The sequence below is a fragment of the Aegilops tauschii genome, chromosome 7 (assembly GCF_002575655.3).
Source record: "Aegilops tauschii subsp. strangulata cultivar AL8/78 chromosome 7, Aet v6.0, whole genome shotgun sequence".
Classification (NCBI taxonomy): domain Eukaryota; kingdom Viridiplantae; phylum Streptophyta; class Magnoliopsida; order Poales; family Poaceae; genus Aegilops; species Aegilops tauschii.
Window position 1 is genome coordinate 544,479,348 of NC_053041.3, and position 25,855 is coordinate 544,505,202.

The window sequence follows — 25,855 nt, forward strand, 5'->3', positions numbered from 1 at the left end:
TAGAGAAGGAGTTTCTCTCAAAAGAAGTGAGTGGGAGGAAAGTAGAACTTGATGAGATAACTGTATCTGCTCCCTTATTGGAAAGTAGTTCATCACAGAAATCTGTTCCTGTGACTCCTACACCAATTAGTGAGGAAGTTAATGATGATGATCATGAAACTTCAGATCAAGTTGTCACTGAACCTCGTAGGTCAACCAGAGTAAGATCCGCACCTGAGTGGTACGGTAATCCTGTTCTGGAGGTTATGTTACTAGACCATGACGAACCTACGAACTATGAAGAAGCGATGGTGAGCCCAAATTCCGAAAAATGGCTTGAGGCCATGAAATCTGAGATGGGATCCATGTATGAGAACAAAGTGTGGACTTTGGTTGACTTGCCTGATGATTGGCAAGCAATTGAGAATAAATGGATCTTCAAGAAGAAGACTGACGCGGACGGTAATGTTACTGTCTATAAAGCTCAACTTGTTGCAAAAGGTTTTTGACAAGTTCAAGGGATTGACTACGATGAGACTTTCTCACCCATAGCGATGCTTAAGTCTGTCCGAATCATGTTAGCAATTGCCGCATTTTATGATTATGAAATTTGGCAAATGGATGTCAAAACTGCATTCCTGAATGGATTTCTGGACGAAGAGTTGTATATGATGCAACCGAAAGGTTTTATCGATCCAAAGGGAGCTAACAAAGTGTGCAAGCTCCAACGACCCATTTATGGACTGGTGCAAGCCTCTCGGAGTTGGAATAAATTTTTGATAGTGTGATCAAAGCATATGGTTTTATACAAACTTTTGGAGAAACATGTATTTACAAGAAAGTGAGTGGGAGCTCTGTAGCATTTCTCATATTATATGTAGATGACATATTGTTGATCGGAAATGATATAGAATTTCTGGATAGCATAAAGGGATATTTGAACAAGAGTTTTTCAATGAAAGACCTCGGTGAAGCTACTTATATATTGGGCATCAAGATCTATAGAGATAGATCAAGACGCTTAATTGGACTTTCACAAAACACATACCTTGACAAAGTTTTGAAGAAGTTCAAACTGGATCAAGCAAAGAAAGGGTTCTTGCCTGTGTTACAAGGTGTGAAGTTGAGTAAGACTCAATGTCCGACCACTGCAGAAGATAGAGAGAAGATGAAAGATATTCCCTATGCTTCAGCCATAGGCTCTATCATGTATGCAATGCTGCGTACCAGACCTGATGTGTGCCTTGCTATTAGTTTAGGAGGGAGGTACCAAAGTAATCCAGGAGTGGATCACTGGACAGCGGTCAAGAACATCGTAAAATACCTAAAAAGGACTATGGATATGTTTCTCGTTTATGGAGGAGACCAAGAGCTCGTCGTAAACGGTTACGTTGATGCGAGCTTTGACACTGATCCGGACGATTCTAAATCGCAAACCGGATACGTATTTATATTGAACGGTGGAGCTGTCACTTGGACAAGTTCTAAGCAAAGCGTTGTGGCGGGATCTACGTGTGAAGCGGAGTACATAGCTGCTTCGGAAGCAGCAAATGAAGGAGTCTGGATGAAGGAGTTCATATCCGATCTAGGTGTCATACCTAGTGCATCGGGTCCAATGAAAATCTTTTGTGACAATACTGGTGCAATTGCCTTGGAAAAGGAATCCAGATTTCACAAGAGAACCAAGCACATCAAGAGACGCTTCAACTCCATCAGGGATCAAGTCCAGGTGGGAGACATAGAAATTTGCAAGATACATACGGATCTGAATGTTGCAGACCCGTTGACTAAGCCTCTTCCACGAGCAAAACATGATCAGCACCAAGGCTCCATGGGTGTTAGAATCATTACTGTGTAATCTATATTATTGACTATAGTGCAAGTGGGAGACTGAAGGAAATATGCCCTAGAGGCAATAATAAATTTACTATTTATTTCCTTATATCATGATAAATGTTTATTATTCATGCTATAATTGTATTAACCAGAAACGTAATACTTGTGTCAATACATAGACAAATAGAGTGTCACTAGTATGCCTCTACTTGACTAGCTCGTTGATCAAACATGTTATGTTTCCTAGCCATTGACATGAGTTGTCATTTGATTAACGGGATCACATCATTAGGAGAATGATGTGTTTGACTTGACCCATTCCGTTAGCTTAGCACACGATCGTTTAGTATTCTGCTATTGCTTTCTTCATGACTTATACATGTTCCTATGACTATGAGATTATGCAACTCCCGTTTACCGGAGGAACACTTTGTGTGCTACCAAACGTCAGAACGTAACTGGGTGATTATAAAGGTGCTCTACAGGTGTCCCCAAAGGTACTTGTTGGGTTGGCGTATTTCGAGATTAGGATTTGTCACTCCGATTGTCGGAGAGGTATCTCTGGGCCCACTCGGTAATGCACATCACTATAAGCCTTGCAAGCATTGCAACTAATGAGTTAGTTGTGGGATGATGTATTACAGAACGAGTAAAGAGACTTGCCGGTAACGAGATTGAACTAGGTATTGAGATACCGACGATCGAATCTCGGGCAAGTAACATACCGATGACAAAGGGAACAAACGTATGTTGTTATGCGGTTTGACCGATAAAGATCTTCGTAGAATATGTAGGAGCCAATATGAGCATCCAGGTTCCGCTATTGGTTATTGACCGGAGACGTGTCTCGGTCATGTCTACATAGTTCTCGAACCCGTAGGGTCCGCACGCTTAAAGTTCGATGATGGTTATTATGAGTTTATGTATTTTGATGTACCGAAGGTTGTTCGGAGTCCCGGATGTGATCACGGACATGATGAGGAGTCTCGAAATGGTCGATACATGAAGATTGATATATTGGAAGCCTATATTTGGATATCGGAAGTGTTCCGGATGAAATCGGGATTTTATCGGAGCCCCGGGGGATTAATGGGCCTACATGGGCCTTAGTGGAGAAGAGGAGAGGCGGCCAGGGCAGGCCGCGTGCCCCCTCCCCCTCTAGTCCGAATTGGACAAGGAGGGGGGCGGCGCCCCCCTTTCCTTCCTCTCTCTCTCCTCCTTCCTCCTTCTCCTAATCCAACAAGGAAGGGAGGGAGTCCTACTCCCGGTGGGAGTAGGACTCCTCCTGGCGCGCCTCCTCCTGGCCGGCCGCCTCCCCCCTTTGCTCCTTTATATACGGGGGCAGGGGGCACCCCATAGACACACAATTGATCATTGATCTCTTAGCTGTGTGCGGTGCCCCCCTCCACCATAATCCACCTCGATAATATCGCAGCGGTGCTTAGGCGAAGCCCTACGTCGGTAGAACATCATCATCGTCACCACGCCATTGTGCTGACGAAACTCTCCCTCAACACTCGGCTAGATCGGAGCTCGAGGGACGTCATCGAGTTGAACGTGTGCAGAACTCGGAGGTGCCGTGCGTTCGGTACTTGGATCGGTCGGATCGTGGAGATGTACGACTACTTCCTCTACGTTGTGTCAACGCTTCCGTTGTCGGTCTACGAGGGTACGTGGACACACTCTCCCCTCTCGTTGCTATGCATCACCATGATCTTGCGTGTGCGTAGGATTTTTTTTGAAATTACTACGTTCCCCAACACTATTATCCATTGGGCCGGACTGATGAGCCATGAAGACATGAAGGCCGAAGACTATACCAGTGTCTGGATTGGACTCTACTTGGCGTGTAAGGCAAGCTAGGTGGCCGACTATGAAGTTTCCCTCTATTGTAACCGACCCCATGTAACCCTAGATCCCTCCGGTGTCTATATAAACCGGAGAGTGTAGTCCGGATAGGACAGATTCATTACCATATACTCATAGGCTAGACTTCTAGGGTTTAGCCATTACGATCTCGTGGTAGATCAACTCTTGTAATACTCATATTCATCAAGATCAATCAAGCAGGAAGTAGGGTATTAGCTCCATAGAGAGGGCCCGAACCTGGGTAAACATTGTGTCCCCTGTCTCCTGTTACCATCGATCCTAGACGCACAGTTCGGGACCCCCTACCCGAGATCCACCGGTTTTGACACCGACACCTCCTCCCCATATGCGGTGCGGCAGCGGGTGGGCCGGCCAAAGGCCGTGGAGGCCTAGGCCCAGGCGCCTGGGGTGACCTCCGACTGCCCTTTTCCCCCTCCGCTCGGCTGTGGGCCGGATGGCCATGGGGCGTTCTTTTTTCTTTCTTTCTTTTCTGTTTCAATTAAAATAATTCTAGCAGTGATTTCATTCCTGTTTTAGACCTGTTAAATCCAATACATATATTTCAGTATTGTTTTCTATTGAGTACCGAGATGTATTCCAGATCTTAAGTTGATGTAATACATTTCCACGTTTATTACGTGTTGAGATTAATAACATCCATTTGCAATAGAGATTTTTTTTAACCTCTTGCAAAGATAAATTTAGTACCTCTGCAGTACTGTTTCTCCGTTGAGTACGAGGTATTTCGGAGTATTTCTATGATGTATTTATTTCCATGTTAACCACATGTTGAGATTAATACGTCTATTTGCAATTGAGATTTTCAATTTCTTGTAAATACATATGCAAAATTCAAGGTGTCGTCCTTAGCATTTTGAGATTCGCACTACTGATTTCGAGCCACCTTTCTTGAAATCTATTAATTTTGCAACATTAAGATGTATTTATATTACACAACCTGTAATATAAATAAATTACCGGTTTTTCACCGGGGATGATATGTTCTATGTGTTTACCACATTGACATTCTTCATGACCATGTCACAGCGGTCGAGATTGATTTCTCCCGCAGAATAAAATTCTAAATTTTTGACAATAACATCTCCCTCATTATATTAGGAAAAAACAAGGTAATGAGTTGGATCTACTGCCCATGTGCAGACTATCTCTATTACTGTGAGATCTGTATGATCTTCAATGTGTTATGTTCCCACAATTGAGGTTGAGCATTTTCAAGTTATACACTTGAGTCAAATTTTTGCATTCATATACAAAACCATGATGGTTTTTAATTTACTTCTTGTAAATTAATTACCTCTGGCTTGCCCCTATAAGTAATCGATGGCTAACAATTTGAGGCTTTTTCCCTCAATGGCCACAACTTACTTAAGTAGGTCATGGACATGAAGATCAGTCTTGCATCCCATGGGATAGCGCGTGCAATCCAAGCCACGCCACCGGGACGCAATGGACCTCAAGGGTAATTGTTTGAAAATCATTTCAAACCCTCAACCTGACACCATCAAGCTGTCATGAGACCCTATGAGCATGGAGAGCATGATGGTTGAATATGCATCAACCGACATGTTTGGAGACTATACATTTAGTCCCTTAGTCTCCTTAGTGATCTACTTATTTATGTCCATTTATGATGTTCTAATAAGAACATGATTATTGTTGTCATCATATATTGTATATCACAAAATATTGTGTCAGCACTTTGATACAAATTCATTTGTATGTATTCTATATATCCGACAGTGATTTTCTTAAGAATCTTCATGTCTGTATATAGATTTCTACGGGAGTCAATCCAATGAAAAATGATATGTGCCTTGTGGACATATGCACCACAAACTCTATACTCAGGGAAGTCCAATGTTTCCACTCTCATTGAGAGAAAGGAGATATTTTAAAATCGCTACACGCGATGAGGTATTTGTTGGTTCAACTCGAGTCATATTTACTATCCCTGTGGGTACTCGAGTAACGTCGGGATGCTTCATTGCTTCCCAAGTTTAACTCGTACCCTACTAAGCTATAGAGATGTTCGTCAAAATGGTTTCCATAGCGAAACTTATGCTGACAAGAAAGAGAAATACATTCTCTTTATCATATGCAACGAATATGGCAAGCACATTATCTATGTATCATCTGGATTGTACTACACATACTACAAAACCCGTAGCACATGTTGCGCCCAAGATAGTTTCCAAAATGTCTTGTACATGAAAAACTTGGCATACTCGCCTTGGTCATCGAGACATTGGGTTGAAACCGAAACTATCAACAATTCCAATAGTTTATGATTATTATGATGCTAAATTCTAACACCATTTGGATTTTATGTGCACTACAAGTGACACAGGGAAGCTAATTTTAAGGCTCGCACACCTTAAAGTCCACGCTGAACCACTTAGACTCCTTGAATGCATCAAGTTGAGGTAAGTGGTTCTTCCCATCCATTGACTAGACGATTCAGGTGTTCCATGGTTCTAAAAGACATATCTACATGATGGTCTTAAGTGTGTGCTTTATTCACACGAAACCATTGGCTCATTATCCTGACATCGATTTCAAGCAAATCGAATGGATAACATTGCTGAATTCTCCTTGAGTGCCTTCTCTATGGCCCTTGGATTGAGTTTAGCAATTTGTCCTAAGGACTAGACTCAAAATGGTTTGGTAGAATCCTATCCAAAGGGTTAAGCTCCTTGCATTATCTTCACTTTGGAATTGCAACTTGCCAACTTTACGTTAGAGTCATGCAGTTTTACACGCTCATGATAGAACTGCATAATATTATTCCCCTCTATCTTTGATATGTGGATATCTACCAAGTATTTCCTATCTGCGGTAATTCGGTTGCATACCGATATCACCACCCGACATACAGCATTGGCCCATCAACATATAGTTGGGATCTATGTGAGGAATAACTGTATTTCCGTCAATAACTCAAGCCCGTCGCATGGGGAGTTATTCAAGGCCAGTATGCTGATTCAATGAGGAACATTTCCAGGCATTAGGGGGAGATTTCAAGTACCATAAAGAATGCCAGGAAATTAGTGGAATGTTCAACACATTTCTGCCTCAAATCCACGTACTCAAAGATCTGAACTATGCGTTCAGAAGATTTGCAACACATTGCAAATAACCTGCTAGATTCATTTACTGACTATAAAGGTGTCACACAATCCTACAATCCTGCAATAGTATGCGAAAGAGTGGAGGTACCAACAAAATCCACTCCACTCCCCATTCAAAGCAACAGGGGGAGATGTATGGCAGAAGTACATCAGGATTCAGCTTCTCGCAAGCAATGATATCAAGGCCGGTGAATCAGTAAATGCAAGTCAACTTCACGTTGACAAACACCTGATGGGTAGTATACACCCAGTGGACGGGAAACCTCCACCAACTCAGGTCATAGTGCACAAAATGACCGGGACATCGGAATACTCGACTCAATCGCATTGGAAAATTGCGAGCAGTCACTATGGGTAACAATATTTCCATCAACTCTATATTGATATATAGATTCTGGAGAAACATATAACCGGAAGTCTACAATTGTCGACATACATTTCTCAACTAGATTGAAAAACCTTTCAAATGATTTAGCTCCAAAGACCATGGCCATGGCAAAGTGTGAACAACACTCGAACTGAACTCAAGCAAAGGGTATAATCTAAATATAAATGATCTTGCTCAATAATGGGAAGGTATTCATAAGCAATACCTACAGCAGTTTTCTTCTGAAAACATAATTGAGAACAACGAGGTGGTGAAACAAAGAGCAAGTATTGTAGCACAAGGGTTCATGCAGATACCCAACTATTCTCTAGAGGTGGAATCTCTTTCCGATAACTTATTTCATTGGCAGTACAAAATCATCTATCTCTGCAGTTGATAGATGTAGTGATTACATATCCATGTGGATCACTAGATTCTGACATATATGATTGATTCCCGATGGAATCTCAATTCTGAATCGAAATACAAAATGCAAACATACATTTGTCTAAATTCAGTAAGTCACCATACGACTTATTATTGTCAGTACATATGGTACAACTGACGTAGTGAGATCGTTATACACAAGGATTACTCATACAATGATGATTATCCATTTGTGTGTCTGCAATAATGATACGTCTCCAACGTATCTATAATTTATGAAGTATTCATGCTATTATATTATCCATCTTGGATGTTTAATGGGTTTATTAGACACTTTTATATTATTTTTGGGACTAACCTATTAACCCAGATCCCAGTGTCAGTTTCTGTTTTTCTCCTTGTTTCAGTGTTTCGCAGAAAAGGAATATCAAACGGAGTCCAAACGGAATGAAACCTTCGGGAGAGTTATTTTTAGAACGGAAGCAATCCAGGAGACTTGGAGTGCACGTAAGGGAAGCAACGAGGAAGGCACGAGGCAGGGGGGCGCCCACCCCCCGGGCGCGCCCTCCACCCTCGTGGGCGCCTCGTGGCTCCCCAGACCGACTTCTTTCGCCTATATATCTCCATATACCCTAAAACCATCGAGAAACATAATAGATCGGGAGTTCCGCCACCGCAAGCCTCTGTAGCCACCAAAAACCAATCGGGACCCTGTTCCGGCACCCTGCCGGAGGGGGGATCCCTCACCGGTGGCCATCTTCATCATCCCGGCGCTCTCCATGACGAGGAGGGAATAGTTCACCCTCGGGGCTGAGGGTATGTACCAGTAGCTATGTGTTTGATCTCTCTCTCTCTCTCTCTCTCGTGTTCTTGATTCGACATGATCTTGATGTATCGCGAGCTTTGCTATTATAGTTGGATCTTATGATGTTTCTCCCCCTCTACTCTCTTGTAATGGATTGAGTTTTCCCTTTGAAGTTATCTTATCGGATTGAGTCTTTAAGGATTTGAGAACACTTGATATATGTCTTGTCGTGCGTATCTGTGGTGACAATGGGATATCACGTGATTCACTTGATGTATGTTTTGGTGATCAACTTGCGGGTTCCGCCCATGAACCTATGCATAGGGGTTGGCACACGTTTTCGTCTTGACTCTCCGGTAGAAACTTTGGGGCACTCTTTGAAGTACTTTGTGTTGGTTTGAATAGATGAATCTGAGATTGTATGATGCATATCGTATAATCATGCCCACGGATACTTGAGGTGACATTGGAGTATCTACGTGACATTAGGGTTTTGGTTGATTTGTGTCTTAAGGTGTTATTCTAGTAGGAACTCTTGAATAGATCGATCCGAAAGAATAACTTTGAGGTGGTTTTGTACCTTACCATAATCTCTTCGTTTGTTCTCCGCTATTAGTGACTTTGGAGTGACTCTTTGTTGCATGTTGAGGGATAGTTATATGATCCAATTATGTTATTATTGTTGAGAGAACTTGCACTAGTGAAAGTATGAACCTTAGGCCTTGTTTCCTAGCATTGCAATACCGTTTACGCTCACTTTTATCATTAGTTACCTTGCTGTTTTTATAATTTCAGATTACAAAAACCTTTATCTACTATCCATATTGCACTTGTATCATCATCTCTTCGCCGAACTAGTGCACCTATACAATTTACCATTGTATTGGGTGTGTTGGGGACACAGGAGACTCTTTGTTATTTGGTTGCAGGGTTGCTTGAGAGAGACCATCTTCATCCTACGACTCCCACGGATTGATAAACCTTAGGTCATCCACTTGAGGGAAATTTGCTACTGTCCTACAAACCTCTGCACTTGGAGGCCCAACAACGTCTACAAGAAGAAGGTTGTGTAGATCAAGCTCTTTCTTGGTGCCGTTGCCAGGGAGGTGAGTGCTTGAAGGTATATCTTTAGATCTTGCAATTGAATCTTTTATTTTCTTGTTTTATCACTAGTTTAGTTTATAAAATAAAACTACAAAAAAATGGAATTAAGGGTGCCTCATATGCATCATCTTTTTAATGTCTTTCGTGAAAATGATGGGAAGGTAAATTGTGCTCAAGTACTAGAAGAAGAATTACATAGAATGCTTGGCATAAAATATGTGAATGATGAGCATGATTGCAATGTTGTTAGTATGAATGTTTTGAATACCCATGATGCTAATGATATGCAAAGCCACAAGCTTGGGGATGCCATGTTTGATGAAGATGATATGTTTAGCCCCCCAAGTTTTGATGAGCAAATTTATTATGATGAAAGCATGCCTCCTATTTATGATGATTATTGTGATGACACGTATGCTATAAAGAATAAAGATAACCATGAAACTTGTCATCATGATTTTAATTTTCAATTGGACTATGCTTCACATGATAATTATTTTGTTGAGTTTGCTCCCACTACTATTGATGAGAAGAAATTTGCTTATGTGGAGAGTAATAAAATTTCTATGCTTGTGGATCATGAAAAGAATGCTTTATGTGATAGTTATATTTTTGAATTCATTCATGATGCTACTGAAAATTATTATGAGGGAGGAACATATTCTTGTAGGAATTTCAATAATATCAAGTTTCCTCTCTATGTGTTGAAAATCTTGAAGCTATGCTTGTTTTACCTTCCTATGCTAGTTGATTCTTGTTCCCATAAGTTGTTTGCTCACAAAATCCCTATGCATAGAAAGTGGGTTAGACTTAAATGTGCTAGTCATATTCTTCATGATTCTCCCGTTATGTTTCAATTCTTGTCTTTTATGTGAGCATCATTGAAATCATCATGCCTAGCTAGGGGCGTTAAACGATAGCGCTTGTTGGGAGGCAACCCAATTTTATTTTTGTTTCTTGCTTTTTGCTTCTGTTTAGTAATAAATAATCTGTTTAGTCTCTGGTTAGATGTGTTTTTATGTTTTTAATTAGTGTTTGTGCCAAGTAGAACCGTTGGGAAGACATGGGTAAAGTTTATATGATCATGCTGTAAAAAACAGAAACTTTAGCGCTCACGAGAATAGCTGTCATTTTTTATAAGAGAGTGATTTTTAGTTGATTCTTTTTGCACGTGATCACTAGGAAAATTCCTCACTTCCACCAATTTATTTCAGAATTTTTGGAGTTCCAGAAGTATACGTTTGATACAGATTACTACAGACTGTTCTGTTTTTGACAGATTCTGTTTTCTATGTGTTGTTTGCTTATTTTGATGAATCTATGGGTAGTATCGGAGGGTATGAACCATAGAGAAGTTGGAATACAGTAGATATAACACCAATATAAATAAAGAATGAGTTCATTACAGTACCTTAAAGTGGTGGTTTGCTTTCTTATACTAACGGAGCTTACGAGTTTTCTGTTAAGTTTTGTGTTGTGAAGTTTTCAAGTTTTGGGTAAAGATTCAATGGACTATGGAATAAGGAGTGGCACGAGCCTAAGCTTGGGGATGCCCAAGGCACCCCAAGGTAATATTCAAGGATAACTAAGAGCCTAAGCTTGGGGATGCCCCGGATGACATCCCCTCTTTCTTCTTCGTTCATCGGTAACTTTACTTGGAGCTATATTTTTATTCACTACATGATATGTGTTTTGCTTGGAGCGTCATTTCCTTTTATTTTGTTTTGCTTGTTGTTTGAATAAAATATCAAGATCTGAAATTATTAAATGGGAGAGTCTTCACATAGTTACATAATTATTCAACTACTCATTGATCTTCACTTATATCTTTTGGAGTAGTTTGTCATTTACTCACGTGCTTCACTTATATCCTATGAGTAAATGGTTGAATGAATTGAATATCATAAATCTGAATTTATATATGTTTCATATGCTTATACCATGGGGATTAATGACTACACATATAAGAAGTAGAGGTGGTAAATTTATTGAAGGTTAGCAAATATAGCATTGGTCACTTGAACAATTCATGAAAGAATATTGAAGGAAGAGAGGTTTCACATATAAATATACTATCTTGGACATATTTTATGATTGTGATCCCCATTAATTATTTTACTTGAGAAAATTAGTTGAAGTTGAACAAGGAAGACAACTTAATGAGTTATGGTTGGGTATATTTGTATAGAAGTTATATTGTTATAGATCCTCCAACATGTGGTGCTTGTTTTTTTAGAATCCTTTGCTAGCCAAAATATCTGTACTAAGCGGGAATACTGCTTGTGCATACAAATTCCTTGAACCAAGTTTCTTCCATGAGTGTCCACCATATCTACCTATATGCGGTATTTACCTGCCGTTCCAAGTAAATTTGCATGTGCCAAACTCTAAACCTTCAAATAATAATCTGTTTTGTATGCCTGAATCGCTCATGTAGCGACTAGGGGCTGTCAGTATCTTCCATGCTAGGTGGGTTATTCTCACGATGAGTGGACTCCGCTCATCATTCACGAGAAAATGGCTGGTAACTGGGATGACCAGTCCTATGATCAAAAGATCAAAAACAAAATTGCAAATAATTTAAACAAAAATCCCCCAGGAATGTTGATAGTTGGACGACACCCGTTGTTTCGGACAAGCCATGGAGTGTGAATGTTGGTGGAGGGGGAGTAAAAAAAAACTTTACCTTTCTGCGTGGGAACCGCCTATAATGTATGTAGCATGGAAGATATTGGGAACTCTTGGTTGTTATGTTGACAATGAAAGCATACCTCTCAAAATTATTTTCATCTCTGTTTTTGCTTCGAGCTCTGGCCCCTCTGCAAATCCCTGCTTCCCTCTGCGAAGGGCCTATCTTTTACTTTTATGCAAGAGTCAGTAGTATTCCTTCTCTCCAACCTACTCTTTAGTTGGCAAGCATCATGTGGTGGAGAAAGATCTAAGCATATATGGCCATTCAAATATATTTGATCATGAATTATTATTGTTGACAATTATCTATATGATAAATAAGTTGGGAGGCAAAACATTAAGCCCCTATCTTTCTCTGTGTTCGATGGATGCTATTTGTTATAAAAATATGCTTTGAGTGGTAGCAATCATGGAAGGCTATATGATAGTTGAGTATGTGAAGTTTGCTGAATCAAAGCTCTGACATAGACTCTTCCTGAAAATAAGATGAATTGCAATTGTTTGATGACCGAGAACTTAGTTTGCTAGAAAGTTTATGATCTATGCTTTAACATGTGAATAGTTTTCTACTTGATCATGAAAAGCTTTATGATATGAGCCACTATTATGATATATAATGATGCTAGAAAAGGTGATTGAAATTATCATTGATCAAACTTGTGCACCTGCTAGCATTCACACTTCATAAATTATTTCTTTTATCATTTACCTATTCGAGGACGAGCAGGAATTAAGCTTGGGGATGCTGATACGTCTCCAACGTATCTATAATTTATGAAGTATTCATGCTATAACATTATCCATCTTGGATGTTTAATGGGCTTTATTATACACTTTTATATTATTTTTGGGACTAACCTATTAACCCAGATCCCAGTGGCAGTTTCTGTTTTTCTCCTTGTTTCAGTGTTTCACAGAAACGGAATATCAAATGGAGTCCAAACGGAATGAAACCTTCGGGAGAGTTATTTTTGGAACGGAAGCAATCCAGGAGACTTGGAGTGCATGTAAGGGAAGCAACGAGGAAGGCACGAGGTAGGGGGGCACGCCCACCCCCCGGGCGCGCCCTCCACCCTCGTGGGCCCCATGTGGCTCCCCTGACCGACTTCTTTCGCCTATATATCTCCATATACCCTAAAACCATCGGGGAACAGAATAGATCGGGAGTTCCGCCGCCGCAAGCCTCTGTAGCCACCAAAAACCAATCGGGACCCTGTTCCGGCACCCTGCCGGAGGGGGGATCCCTCACCGGTGGCCATCTTCATCATCCCGGCGCTCTCCATGACAAGGAGGGAGTAGTTCACCCTCGGGGCTGAGGGTATGTACCAGTAGCTATGTGTTTGATCTCTCTCTCTCTCTCTCTCTCTCTCTCTCGTGTTCTTGATTCGACACGATCTTGATGTATCGCGAGCTTTGCTATTATAGTTGTATCTTATGATGTTTCTCCCCCTCTACTCTCTTGTAATGGATTGAGTTTTCCCTTTGAAGTTATCTTATCGGATTGAGTCTTTAAGGATTTGAGAACACTTGATGTATGTCTTGTCGTGCGTATCTGTGGTGACAATGGGATATCACGTGATTCACTTGATGTATGTTTTGGTGATCAACTTGCGGGTTCTGCCCATGAACCTATGCATAGGGGTTGGCACACGTTTTCGTCTTGACTCTCCGGTAGAAACTTTGGGGCACTCTTTGAAGTACTTTGTGTTGGTTTGAATAGATGAATCTGAGATTGTATGATGCATATCGTATAATCATGCCCACGGATACTTGAGGTGACATTGGAGTATCTAGGTGACATTAGGGTTTTGGTTGATTTGTGCCTTAAGGTGTTATTCTAGTAGGAACTCTTGAATAGATCGATTCGAAAGAATAACTTTGAGGTGGTTTCGTACCCTACCATAATCTCTTCGTTTGTTCTCCGCTATTAGTGACTTTGGAGTGACTCTTTGTTGCATGTTGAGGGATAGTTATATGATCCAATTATGTTATTATTGTTGAGAGAACTTGCACTAGTGAAAGTATGAACCTTAGGCCTTGTTTCCTAGCATTGCAATACCGTTTACGCTCACTTTTATCATTAGTTACCTTGCTGTTTTTATAATTTCAGATTACAAAAACCTTTATCTACTATCCATATTGCACTTGTATCATCATCTCTTCGCCGAACTAGTGCACCTATACAATTTACCATTGTATTGGGTGTGTTGGGGACACAAGAGACTCTTTGTTATTTGGTTGCAGGGTTGCTTGAGAGAGACCATCTTCATCCTACGCCTCCCACGGATTGATAAACCTTAGGTCATCCACTTGAGGGAAATTTGCTACTGTCCTACAAACCTCTACACTTGGAGGCCCAACAATGTCTACAAGAAGAAGGTTGTGTAGTAGACATCAAATAACGACATTTGTAATCATCTAAATGACGGAGTTTAAAATGAAGGATTTGGGTAAACCAAAATACCGCTCGTTACTACAACTTGAGCACCTTCATTCATACATTATGGTATACTATGTTGTCTATATCCAAAATATATTGGAGAAATTCATTGTGGAAAAATCTTATCCATCCATAACTCTGATGGTAGTTCATTCTCTAGACGTAGAGAAAGATCTATTTAGACCAAGAGATGATGGAAATGAGATATTGGGACTCAACGTTCCATAATGCCATTGGATAGACCAAACACAATTGGTTGGTACTCAAGAATATCTTTTGATATCTCCAAGGCATCAAACATCTTGTCCTGATTTTTCAGTTTCACATAAATGTGAACACCAATATCATTGGATACATCGATCAGATCCCCACTATGTCAGATCGTAGACAAGCTTAGTGTTCCTACTAGGTGTGGTAGCCCTCTCATGAAGAGTCTTCAAAACAGACCTCATGGATACATCCACCAACCATTATCTCAAAGATAATGTTGCTTGTGTTGCCCGGATGCAAACATGTTACTAATAAGCATTATCTTTATATTGCCTATCTTGCAAGTCAAATCATGCAACTGATTTGTTCACCAAGTTTCTACCAACTTTTACATTCCAGAAACATGTTCATGGAATTGGTATGTGACGGCTTTGGAATTTGCAAGAATCAGGGGGAGTATCTTCCTAAATTGTTCATGTTCAATGCATCATATTATACTCTTTTTCCCTTCATGAGTTTACTATACAGATTCTCATAAAGGTTTTTAATGAGGTAATATCAACATGAGATCATATGTCATATTTTCTGTTTTCCCCACCGTTTTTTTGGGGAAAGTATATACAACATATTTATTGTCCTCTAAATTCTATGAATATATATTTCATATTGAGTTAACAGAGGCAATAATCATTATGTGTTGTATCATTTTCTCCTTATTTTCCCACTGGGTTTGAAGGAGTTTTAACAGCACATACTACACTACTCCTCATATTTTTTCCACAGGGTTTTTGAAGGAGACTTAATCAAGATAATGGATTCTTATGTCAAGCGGTGATTAGGGGGAGTGTTGAAAATAATAACCCAGTGGTTATTAAGGGAAAATCCCCGCTTCCCATATCGGTAGTTGCCTCCCGAGGAGGCGCCTCAGTGAACCATCGCGTCCCATGGACGCGTCCGTTCCCCTTGTATATAAGTGTACATCCATGATTAATAAAGGACACTGGAATCATTTGTTGTCGCTCTCGATTCTCTCTCGATTACTCTTCGAACACCAAAAAGGCCACTGTCCACGACGGTTCCCGTGGAGACGCCTCTAGCGAACCATCGCGTCCATTGTGATTGTATATATATCATGTCAATCATCAACAGAGACCACTGATTCGATCATTTGTTCAATACTCTTGTTCCTTTACAATTGATTCTTAACACGTTATCAGCACGTTGCTCTCCGTTGAGAGAAATAGGCCATGCCTGATACAGCAACTCCGGCGGTCCTCGACCTCGCCCCATCGATGCCCGCGCTACCGAACTTGCGTCCTACCCGCTGGCTCACGGCATGGTGTGTTGCCCGGCCTAGGCGGTCGACCAGCGGCAACGCCCTCTGGCACACCCCTGCGTGGCACGGCTCCCTTGCCTGCCCATGGCGGCAGCACCCTTCATTACGGCACCTGCCGGCAGCCTCGGCTGTAACGGCGTGGCGACGCCCACAACGGTTTTCGCCTCCGGCCCCGGCGCGTCAAGCCATCGTCAGCATCAACGAGGCTGCGCAGAGGTGCGGACGCGCTACTGAAGGCCCGGCCATCGAGACGCGATGACTGGCGTGCGCCACGGCGCGGCTACGCGGTGGCGTCAACCCGCCCATCCGACGGTCGGCCCCTACGCCTCCACCGGTGTCTTCGTCTCCGTCGGCAACTGCCACGACCACTCAAGGCGCCCGGGGCCTCACAGCCGGCATCGCCCGGCATGCCTCGAGCCACATCTACGGCGGTGGCTCGTCCTGTCCATGCGCGTCAGCAAAGCAAAGGCAAGGCTGGCGGCGCAACCACCTGGAGCGGTGGCAGCCCGCGAGGCGGCGGCAATGGCGCAGTCTTCCCGGCCGTCGTAGCGGGTCCCCTTCCCCGGAGAGGCCCCTACCATGCGCGGCGCTCGCGCTCGCGGTACACAACGGTGTGGCGAGCTCCTCTAGCGTTGCGGCAGTCGATGCCCGACGTTGCCGTGCCATCCCAGACGGCCATGCACAGGCGCTCACTGCCGCCTCGTGGCCCTCGCCGTTCCGCTGGTGAGCCCGTTGTTGAGCAGCCGCTCCGCGCAGCAGCAGCGCTCGGGCTCGCGGATGGCGCCTACAACGGCGTGACCTTGGCACCCACCTCCGCGGTGGCTCCTCTTCCAAGGACGAGCGCGGCGGGAGATCTTCTTGCCGCCGGTGATGCGGCCGGCCGGCCGTCTCCGGCTGTCTCACTGTGGATTTGGGATAGAAAGTGGCTGGGAGAATTTTCCTCGGACGGCGATAACTACCACACGTGTGGGTGTTAAGAGGTCTGCCCACACGTTTTGTGTGGTGTCTAAGAAGACCAGCCCACACGCCTATGTGTGGGCAAAACAACTAGCGCCCACACGCCTCTTTTTTTCCTTGCGGTCCCTCTCACACGCCTACGTGTGGGCAAAATGCATAACGCCCACATAACCTCTCTCAGCCACCCACCTCACGGTCCCGCACGCCCCGCGTGACAGTCACCATGCGTCACTGCAGTTGCCATGGTCCGGACCCTCTTCAATGTCCGTTTAACTGCAGTTGCCATGTCGCTGAACTACAGTTGCCATGTCGGACAACTACGGTTGCCATGGTTGCTCAACTGGAGTTGCCATCTCAGGTCAAGTGCCAGATGCCATTTTGGACAACTACTGCTGTTGCCATGTATGGTCTGATTTACTATAGTTGCCATGATTTGAAAACTTTAGAGGCTGCCATCTACTAACACTAAGCAGTTGCCATGTATGGTCTGGTTTACTACAGTTGCCATGATTTGAAAACCTTAGGAGTTGCCACCTACTAGCACTAGGCAGTTGTTGTGTAGCGCTACAAAAAGACATGGCAAAACAACATGTTCGGATAAAAGAGAGAGTTGTCATATGTTTACAAGCACACTAGGTCAGTTGCCGTGTACCCTGCAAAACACATGGCAACTGACATGCTCGGGTAAAAAAAAAGAGAGTTGCCATATTTTTACAAGCACACTAGGGCAGTTGCCATGTACACTGCAAAACACATGGCAACTGGCAGCTTGGGTGTGGAAGAGGAGACGGGCATGTGGGCGAGATGACAAATGCGCACACACCAGCCCCTGTGCGTGAGTGAAAACTGGCGTGTGGGCGAACTGATAAACGCCCACACACTGGCCCCTCCGTGTGGTGAAACGGATGTGTGGGCGACCGGGTGAATGCCCACACACCAGTCCAGTCCTACATGGCACCACAAACATGCCAAGATTCGTGCACCCATAAACGGACGCGGATCCACGCGTGTGGCGAGATGCAAATGCCCACACATGTGGGCGTTAGTGTTTCCATTTTTCTGGTCGCTCTGCCTTATCTGCTCAGCTAGACCAGGCTGGGCTGCCTTGCGTGGCTAATTTGCATGCCGCTGGAAATTTAGGCGACCAGCAACCATTGCTATCTTTGCTTATTTGCCCCTTTAATTTAGCATATTAGCAGATAAGCCACCTAGCAGTAGTTCTAGCAGTGATTTCATTCCTGTTTTTTAGACACTGCTAATTACAGTACTAAAATTTCAGTACTGTAAATATGTTGAGTACTATGTGTTCCATATAATATGTTGATGTAATATATCTCCATGTTTCTTACATGTTGAGAATAATTACATCTAATATTTGCAATTGAGATATTTCTTTTATCTCTTGCAAAGATAAATTCAGTACCTCTTGAGTATTGATTTGCGATTGAGAATTTTCTTCTCTCGCAAAGCAATCTCATAGTGATTGAGATTAATTTTCTCTCGCAAAATATTAATTCACCCTGTTGAATTATCTTGCAACTTGATACAAGATCACCTAATTTAATTTGAGGTCCATACAATTCAAGTTTTTCACTTGAACATCAAGTTTGCAACATCATTATTATTTATTATAATAGTGGCGTATTTCTGTTGAGTATGATGTATTCCAGAATGTATGTATCTCCATGTTCGCTACATGTCGAGATCAATATGTCTATTTGCAATTAAGATTTTTTTTCTTGCAAATAAGAATGCAAAATTCAAAGTGATTTCTTCAAATTGATGTATTGGGATCACAAAGTAGTCATATAGATCTACTGCCTTCGCACATTATCAATGACTACTATTAAAGCCCATATTTTGTCATTTTGACATTAAAATTGCTTTACAAAGTGCCATCCCACACATTTTACTAAGTCATGGCATAAGGCATTACGAATGAGTATCTACTGATTTCATCAGATTATACTCTCTAGTGCTGTGTGGAGATTATCTTCAAGGTGTCATTTAGCAATTGATTTTGCTAGTTCATTACAACAACAACAACCATAATGGTTTTTAATTTATTGGTTGTAAACTAATTATCTCTGGTTTACCCATAGAGGTGAAATATGGCCATAGAGTTTGAGGCATTCGCCCTTAATGTACTAACAGAACAAAGTTAACGTGTCTAGGTCGACGGTCAATGACTGACTTCACAAATCCGTCGGCCTTAATCGGAAATGATACACAAAAGGGAACCGCTAGGAATCAGACTACTGATTCTTAGCTTCCCATCAGACTAGTGTTCCACCGTATGATTGGATTCATCTGGAACGTGCAATGGGCCAGAAAAAGGTGCCTATTTTGTTTCCATGCAACGACCTATGAATGGCAATTTATTTGGTAATAAACCATTCTCGTAAATATCTTTAGGCCTAACTTCTAGCGTCGTGCAATTTGCTTCCATCCAGGATGTTTGTTTCCAATTGGGTGAATTTATTCCCAGCGCAAATTAATCATGCTTCCTACGAACAAAATTTGCTTCCATACCAAGAAGTTTGTTTCCAATTTGGTGAATTTATTCCCAGCGCAAATTAATCATGCTTCCTACGAAGAATATTTGTTACCATGTCATAACGAGATTGCTTCCAGCTCAAGATTATTTTGATTAGTATTTTTGTTTTCCAACATGGAAAAACGTGCTTTGAACGGTCAAGCCGTGTTTTCGTTTAACATGGAATTATGCTTCCAATGTTTTCCCCTTCTATCAACAATGCTTGAAAGAGAGAATATAATTTGCTTCCAAAAAAAATATTTTTCTTCGAAAGAAATATATTTTGCTTCCAAACAAATGGAGATAATTGTTGAAGCAGGAATATATGTTGCTTCCAATTAATGCATCTTATGTCTATTGTGAGCCATCAGAACATAGTTGCTAATTGTTGAAGTATGTACAAAATAGTATCGAAGCATTGCCATGGGCATGTATGTACTTGGAAACATATTGTACATACATAGGATACATGTCGCATATGATATCGAAGCACGTATGTAGTCTAAACCAAATGAAGCATATATATATATATATATATATATATATATATATATATATATATATATATATATATATATATATATATATATATATACATTTTTTAGATAAACTAGTAAACTCAATACATGGAACCCTGAAGCACTGCATCCATGACAACAACAAACAACATTCAAAAGATTAGCCCAGCCTTTCTCTCGAGCGGGATCCTTCCAAGCAGGTTTAAGAGGCCATCTTTTAAGTGAGAGCCGCATAACGACTGTTCAATGTCCACCATGCTTTGGGCTGCTTCATTATCCCAGGTCCACTGAAAAATAATCAGAAATATAATCTGGGAATTGAGCGAATAATCAGAAATATAAACATTATCGAGAAAGCACGGCTCAACATTCATTTTCCAAAGATGTACAGAAGCAAATCACCTACAACAAATTCAAAGTTGTACTGCAAATTAAATAATTAAGTAGCAGCAAACAAGGTAGCTTGGATCAGCAACCATAGAAGCAAATTAAGAGTAACACAGGAAGCTCCAATTACAAGATGCATGACAATAAGCTATTTATAGGTGACATAGAACGTGTGTTATGTACAGGAGCTCCAGTGGAAGCACAAAACAACAAAAATTTAAGCAAACTAATATTGTGGGTAACAAAGGATGGAAATTATGTGTGGCGAACATACAAATGGATCAAAATTTTATAACCTATGGAAGCGAAATTAATAGAGTTCAGAAGCATATGTATTGCAATTTAGATGCGACACAACAAAGAAACATGAACATGGTACTTTGGGAATCAAACTAGTCTTAGATGGAAACATGGAAATTTGAAATTGTACAGAAAACTGGTATTATTGTGATATGCGTACCTACTTAACCAAAATCCATAGATTATATGGTGATCAAATACACATTGGGTACTAAACCAAGATATGAACAGAAGTAACCCAGATCAACTCAAATGCTTCAGATTAAATTTGTATCAACATAAGAGAACTGAAAACATTAAGTCGGGTGAGTATGTACTAGGGGCAATTCGTCAATGTGCCTATTACCTGCGAGTGAAGAGCACATGGCCGCCTTACCTCACCGACGGCGGTGCTGTACATGGATCATGGTTGATGGAGAAGGTGATATGTCGTTTAGGATCCTGGAGGTGGAGTGGTGGAGAATGTTAGGGAGTCGTGGTCTCAAGCAGAGCATGGAACATCGATCTGTAGCAATTTGGGAGGAAACAAACCAAACTGGGGGAGGAAGGTGCGGGATTATGGGAAGATAATGTGCGTGCTTAATTTATGCGGATAAATGGGTGGTTGGTATGGGATATGTTGGAGCCTCTCAGCCATGGGATTGGAAATAAATCAACGGACAAGCACTAGACTGATGATTTGTTAGTATCCAGACGTCTGGATCTAAGAGTTTCCCTACACAAAACAGGCATCATGATGTGGGGGCAACCGAACATCAACAAAGGCTAATAAGGTCCATAACTCCATAGACACATTAAAGTATTCAAATGTTTTAAAGCATCGTCCATGATATGATAACAGATGGTGGTAGAGTCTGTGAACATGTCAGCACATCAGCGGCATGCTAGAGCATACACTTTGTTGACATTCCAGGTCATCAACCATGATATTCCACCAGCTCGCCAGGTGCACGAGATGAAAAAATGGCTTCATGTGGTGATGTTTGCCATGGTTGAGGACAGCCGTCAAAGTCATTCATCAACAGTCACCTTGGAGCGAAGGGGTTGTGCAAGCTGCACTGGCCTTGGAGGCATCAAAGGGGGCACCATCGTCAGCTTGCACATTTCACTTGATGGCACTGAGGAATACATAAGTTATATTAATATATAAAAACTAAAATCATGTTATTTATTTAATGCACGGAGTGGTTTCATCAAGAGAAGAACACAGAACAAATGGAAATGATTCCACATGCTGGAAAAATTGTTGTAAACATTTTCACTTCAATCTTTTTGTTCTGCGCCGATCATCCAACAGCAAATTTATCGTAATATTGCATATGAATTCTGAAACTCAAGCACAACAAAACTTACTGTCACATCATCAACTAGTTAATTTAAGTAAACAAGCTAGGCTCCCAAAAGTCACCTGTTATTAATACAAAATACAAGGGGGAAGAAACTTTCACCACAAACAGTGAATACTCAAAAGTTCCATATGTCACACAAATCGAGTCACTCACCCAAGGAAACCAAGATTCCTATCATCACCTCCCATATAATTATCTTCATGAGTAGAATTTTAAAATCATCAGCTAGTAAGCCTACTCACTGACCACAACTAGGTTTGCACTCAACTTTACTGCACTGGCTAATTTGCAGTTGCAAGGTTGTATTCTCCAATTCAAGATAAAATTTTCCCTTTTGGGAGAAAGGCCGACATAAACTTTGATTAGTTCTGCTTATAAGTTGAATGAAACTTTGCAAGTCCTAAAAGATGTTTCTTAGCTCACGCAACGGTTTCACTTACTTATTTGGCACATTAATGCCCAGTTCTTTTGGCAGCTTCTGAAATGAGCTGGCCCCTCACCAGCTTATTTTAGAAGCCGCCCCCAATATTCATTGAAGCTGCTAATCTGATTAATCCTTAACTCAAAATGAATATGGGGAACGGTTTCTAAATAAGCTAGGAAGGGGGCGCCTTATGCCATAAGCCGCTAAAGGAACTGAGCCTCAGTACAGGATGCAGTTTGCTACAAATAGTATCCCTATTGATAATGTTGCAAGTTGTCAACAGGAGAGCAACTTGTGGTCTCTGAATTACAAATAATGATTAATTAATTATCCAGTTCAGTTCCGTTAAATATAAAACCTCACAAAGAGATGCAAGAACATAAATTCAACGGATATTTGCTTCCTAACTACAGTTGTCATATACTGCAAGAAAGGCAACATGGTGGCCCAAGTCGCACATTATTCTGGAATCATGATATCAAATGTTAATGTTCAAAATTTCTAACATTTTAGAGTTAAATATCGCGAGTCAAGAACTACGATAAAAGAACAGCACCATATTATAAGCATGGGATCCATATAAGCATTGATAATGTCTTTACCTAATTGAGTTGAAGTTGAAGACGACGTGTGCTGCCCAGTTTGTAATAATCGACTCTCGAGGCATGGTATGGCTTGATGACTTCCAGCGACTTCTTCAAAAGATCTACACCAAGCATCCATGTGACTTGGTCGACACCCACCTTAGACATGAGGACAATAGCACGACCATAAATGGTGAAGGTCGGGAAGCCTGGTGTAGTCTTCAGGTTTCTCACTCTGCATTTCTCAGTTCTACTATCCCACAGGTGAAGTAGCTGCAGAGCAAGTTGTGGTTCGGCTGATATGTCATCAACATGGAAATTGTACCCTTTTCTCCAATGGTTCCAAGAAATGCTCCTAAAGCCTGTTCGGATCTTCCAGCCATCAGGTGCACACTTAATTTTATCCTCCATAATGTCCTCTTCATGATACCTAAGGAGGTCATTATCACTGATGGTATCTAGGAAATCAAGATAGGCCGTCGTCTTGAAACTCCTCATGTTGATAAACTTAGACCATTTGAAACAATGTTCGATCTCGATGAAGTCGATGAAACCATTGGGGAAGCCGGTGACGTCCCGCACTGACCGCGCGTCATAATCGGCCAATGCTTGGCTTTCCGGGGGCTCGTCATAATCAGCCTTGGGCAGCGGCCTGGGCAGCGGGATGAAGCGGAGAACAGGATCCTTCTGAAGCACATCACAGACAACAATGCCGCGCCAGAGGTCGACCCATCCCACTGTTCCTTCTCCAAGAGAGATCACCTTGTGAGTTAGCTTTGGCAGGATACCGGGATGCTCCTTCAGCTGCACATGTTGGGTGCTCCACTGTCTGTCACCGACGAGAAGATATGCAGGTTGTAGTGCCCAAGGTCCCGACCCAGGGAAAGATCGGCGACCAAAAAACTGCCATCCTCGCGGGATACGATGGCTGCATGCCATGAGTGCCTGTAGGTTGGAGGAGGACACGGGACCGATCTGATGGTGGGCTTGCTGGAGGCAGCCCTGTAGACGAAGTAGTCGTAGGTGCTCGATGTGCCAGTTCTGAAGGGAAAGCATAGGAGCGCGAGGTCATTGGCGGAGGAAATGACGCGGGGCTCCGTGATGCAACACTCTAGTACGTTGATTCCGGGAAAGTGGACGCAGAAGTAGGAGACGGCAGGCGGCCGGGCGAGACAAAAGGTGACCTCGAAGTTGTGGCCCGTGCTCGTCGTGGCCTTCACGGTGGTGGCGTTGATGGGGTGGGCGAAGTAGGCTCTGCTGTCGAGGAGGACCCAGGAGGGGTAGCGGGATGGGTTGGCGCTGGCGGGATCGACTGCAGGGGGGTGGAAGGAGGCGGGATCGACGGCGGGGGAGTCGACGGAGGCGGGATCGACGGCGGGGGAGTCGACGGAGGCGGGATCGACGTCGGGGAGGTCGACGGAGGGGGGATCGACGGAGGGGGCCGTGAAGGATTCCTCCATGGCCGCGGATCCAACAAGGATTTGGGAACTAGGGTTACCTCTCAGCAAAGGGGGCGGCGGCGAGTGTTTGGGAACCAGGGTTACCTCTCAATAGAGAGGGGACGGCAAGCGATTTTTCACTTTCGTAGGGACAGCGGCGTGCGGGCAGAGTCTTCCGTCTTGCGTCTTCCCGGGCCTGGGCCTGGGCCGTGGCAGCCAGACTATCCACGTTCACGTTATTTTTTTTCTTCAACTTTTTTTTACGGGGACGATCTTCCACTTCTAGTACCACTAGTAAGCTGACGTCTTGACTAACATTACAAACATATGTGAGAATTAACAACCCCTCGAAGAAAATGTGAGAATTAACATACAAAGAAAGATATTTTGATTGAACTAATAATACAAGTACATTACTGTTGATTTTCCTCAAAAACTTGGACACTTACAGTTTTTCGTCAAAACCAAAAAATGGGCTGAAAATGTTATTTGACGGTATGTTTATTTATGTTTGGCAAAAATGTATGAAACTTCCCTGGTATGATAAGTATACTAGTGTTGATTTTATAATATATATACACAGGTTGACACCCGGCGGCTCACGGAGTCCTGGCCGGCTCATACACAACATGTCCGGCTCGGTGACTAGCTACGCTTACCTTACAAAACAAGTCATACATATATAGCGGTTCATCCCCTTGAGCCTCAAGTCGCCTCTGGGTCTTGGGCCGTCAACGGGCCTGCATGATCCGCCATCTTCATTGATAAGTTGCCAGTGGTATGGCCCGGCCCCTCCTGGGCAGTACCCAATAGTTATATCCCCAACATTAGGCCCCAGGTTGATTTGAACTTGTTCATATCAATCTTCAATACCTGACTTGTCAAAATCTTGCATCGCCTTTGTTTGATAAACCTTGCTATAAACCGCCATGACGTCAGCTCGCAGAACTTTCTTAAACCATCATGACGTCATTCTACATTAATTTCACACGAGGCTTAGAACATCTTTAACCGATCCTTATCTTAATGAGCATCCCGAAAACCGAGGCGTCCATATAGCCATATGATGATTTTAGCCTCCTCGATTCCCGCGCATGCCTTGTATCCACCCCCTTATAAATAGGGGCAGTGGGTCTTTATCATTTTCCCCCTCGTTTCCTCCTTCGTCTTCCTCCTTCATACGGCCGC

General features: G+C 42.4%; 1 protein-coding gene across 1 annotated transcript; it reads right to left on the reverse strand.

Moving 5' to 3' along the window:
* Window positions 1-21,626: 21,626 nt before the first annotated feature.
* LOC141027753 (uncharacterized) lies at window positions 21,627-24,774 on the reverse strand. The gene is made up of 2 exons (XM_073505114.1): window positions 23,247-24,774; window positions 21,627-21,989 (listed from the first exon to the last, which is right to left on the reverse strand). The coding sequence occupies exon 1, from the start codon at window positions 24,686-24,688 to the stop codon at window positions 24,029-24,031; it is 660 nt and encodes a 219-aa protein (XP_073361215.1). The 5' UTR covers window positions 24,689-24,774; the 3' UTR covers window positions 21,627-21,989; window positions 23,247-24,028.
* Window positions 24,775-25,855: the final 1,081 nt, after the last annotated feature.

Bases quoted from the DNA above. Each gene is read 5' to 3' on its own strand.
- LOC141027753 (XM_073505114.1), bottom strand. From the start codon at position 24,688: ATGGAGGAATCCTTCACGGCCCCCTCCGTCGATCCCCCCTCCGTCGAC.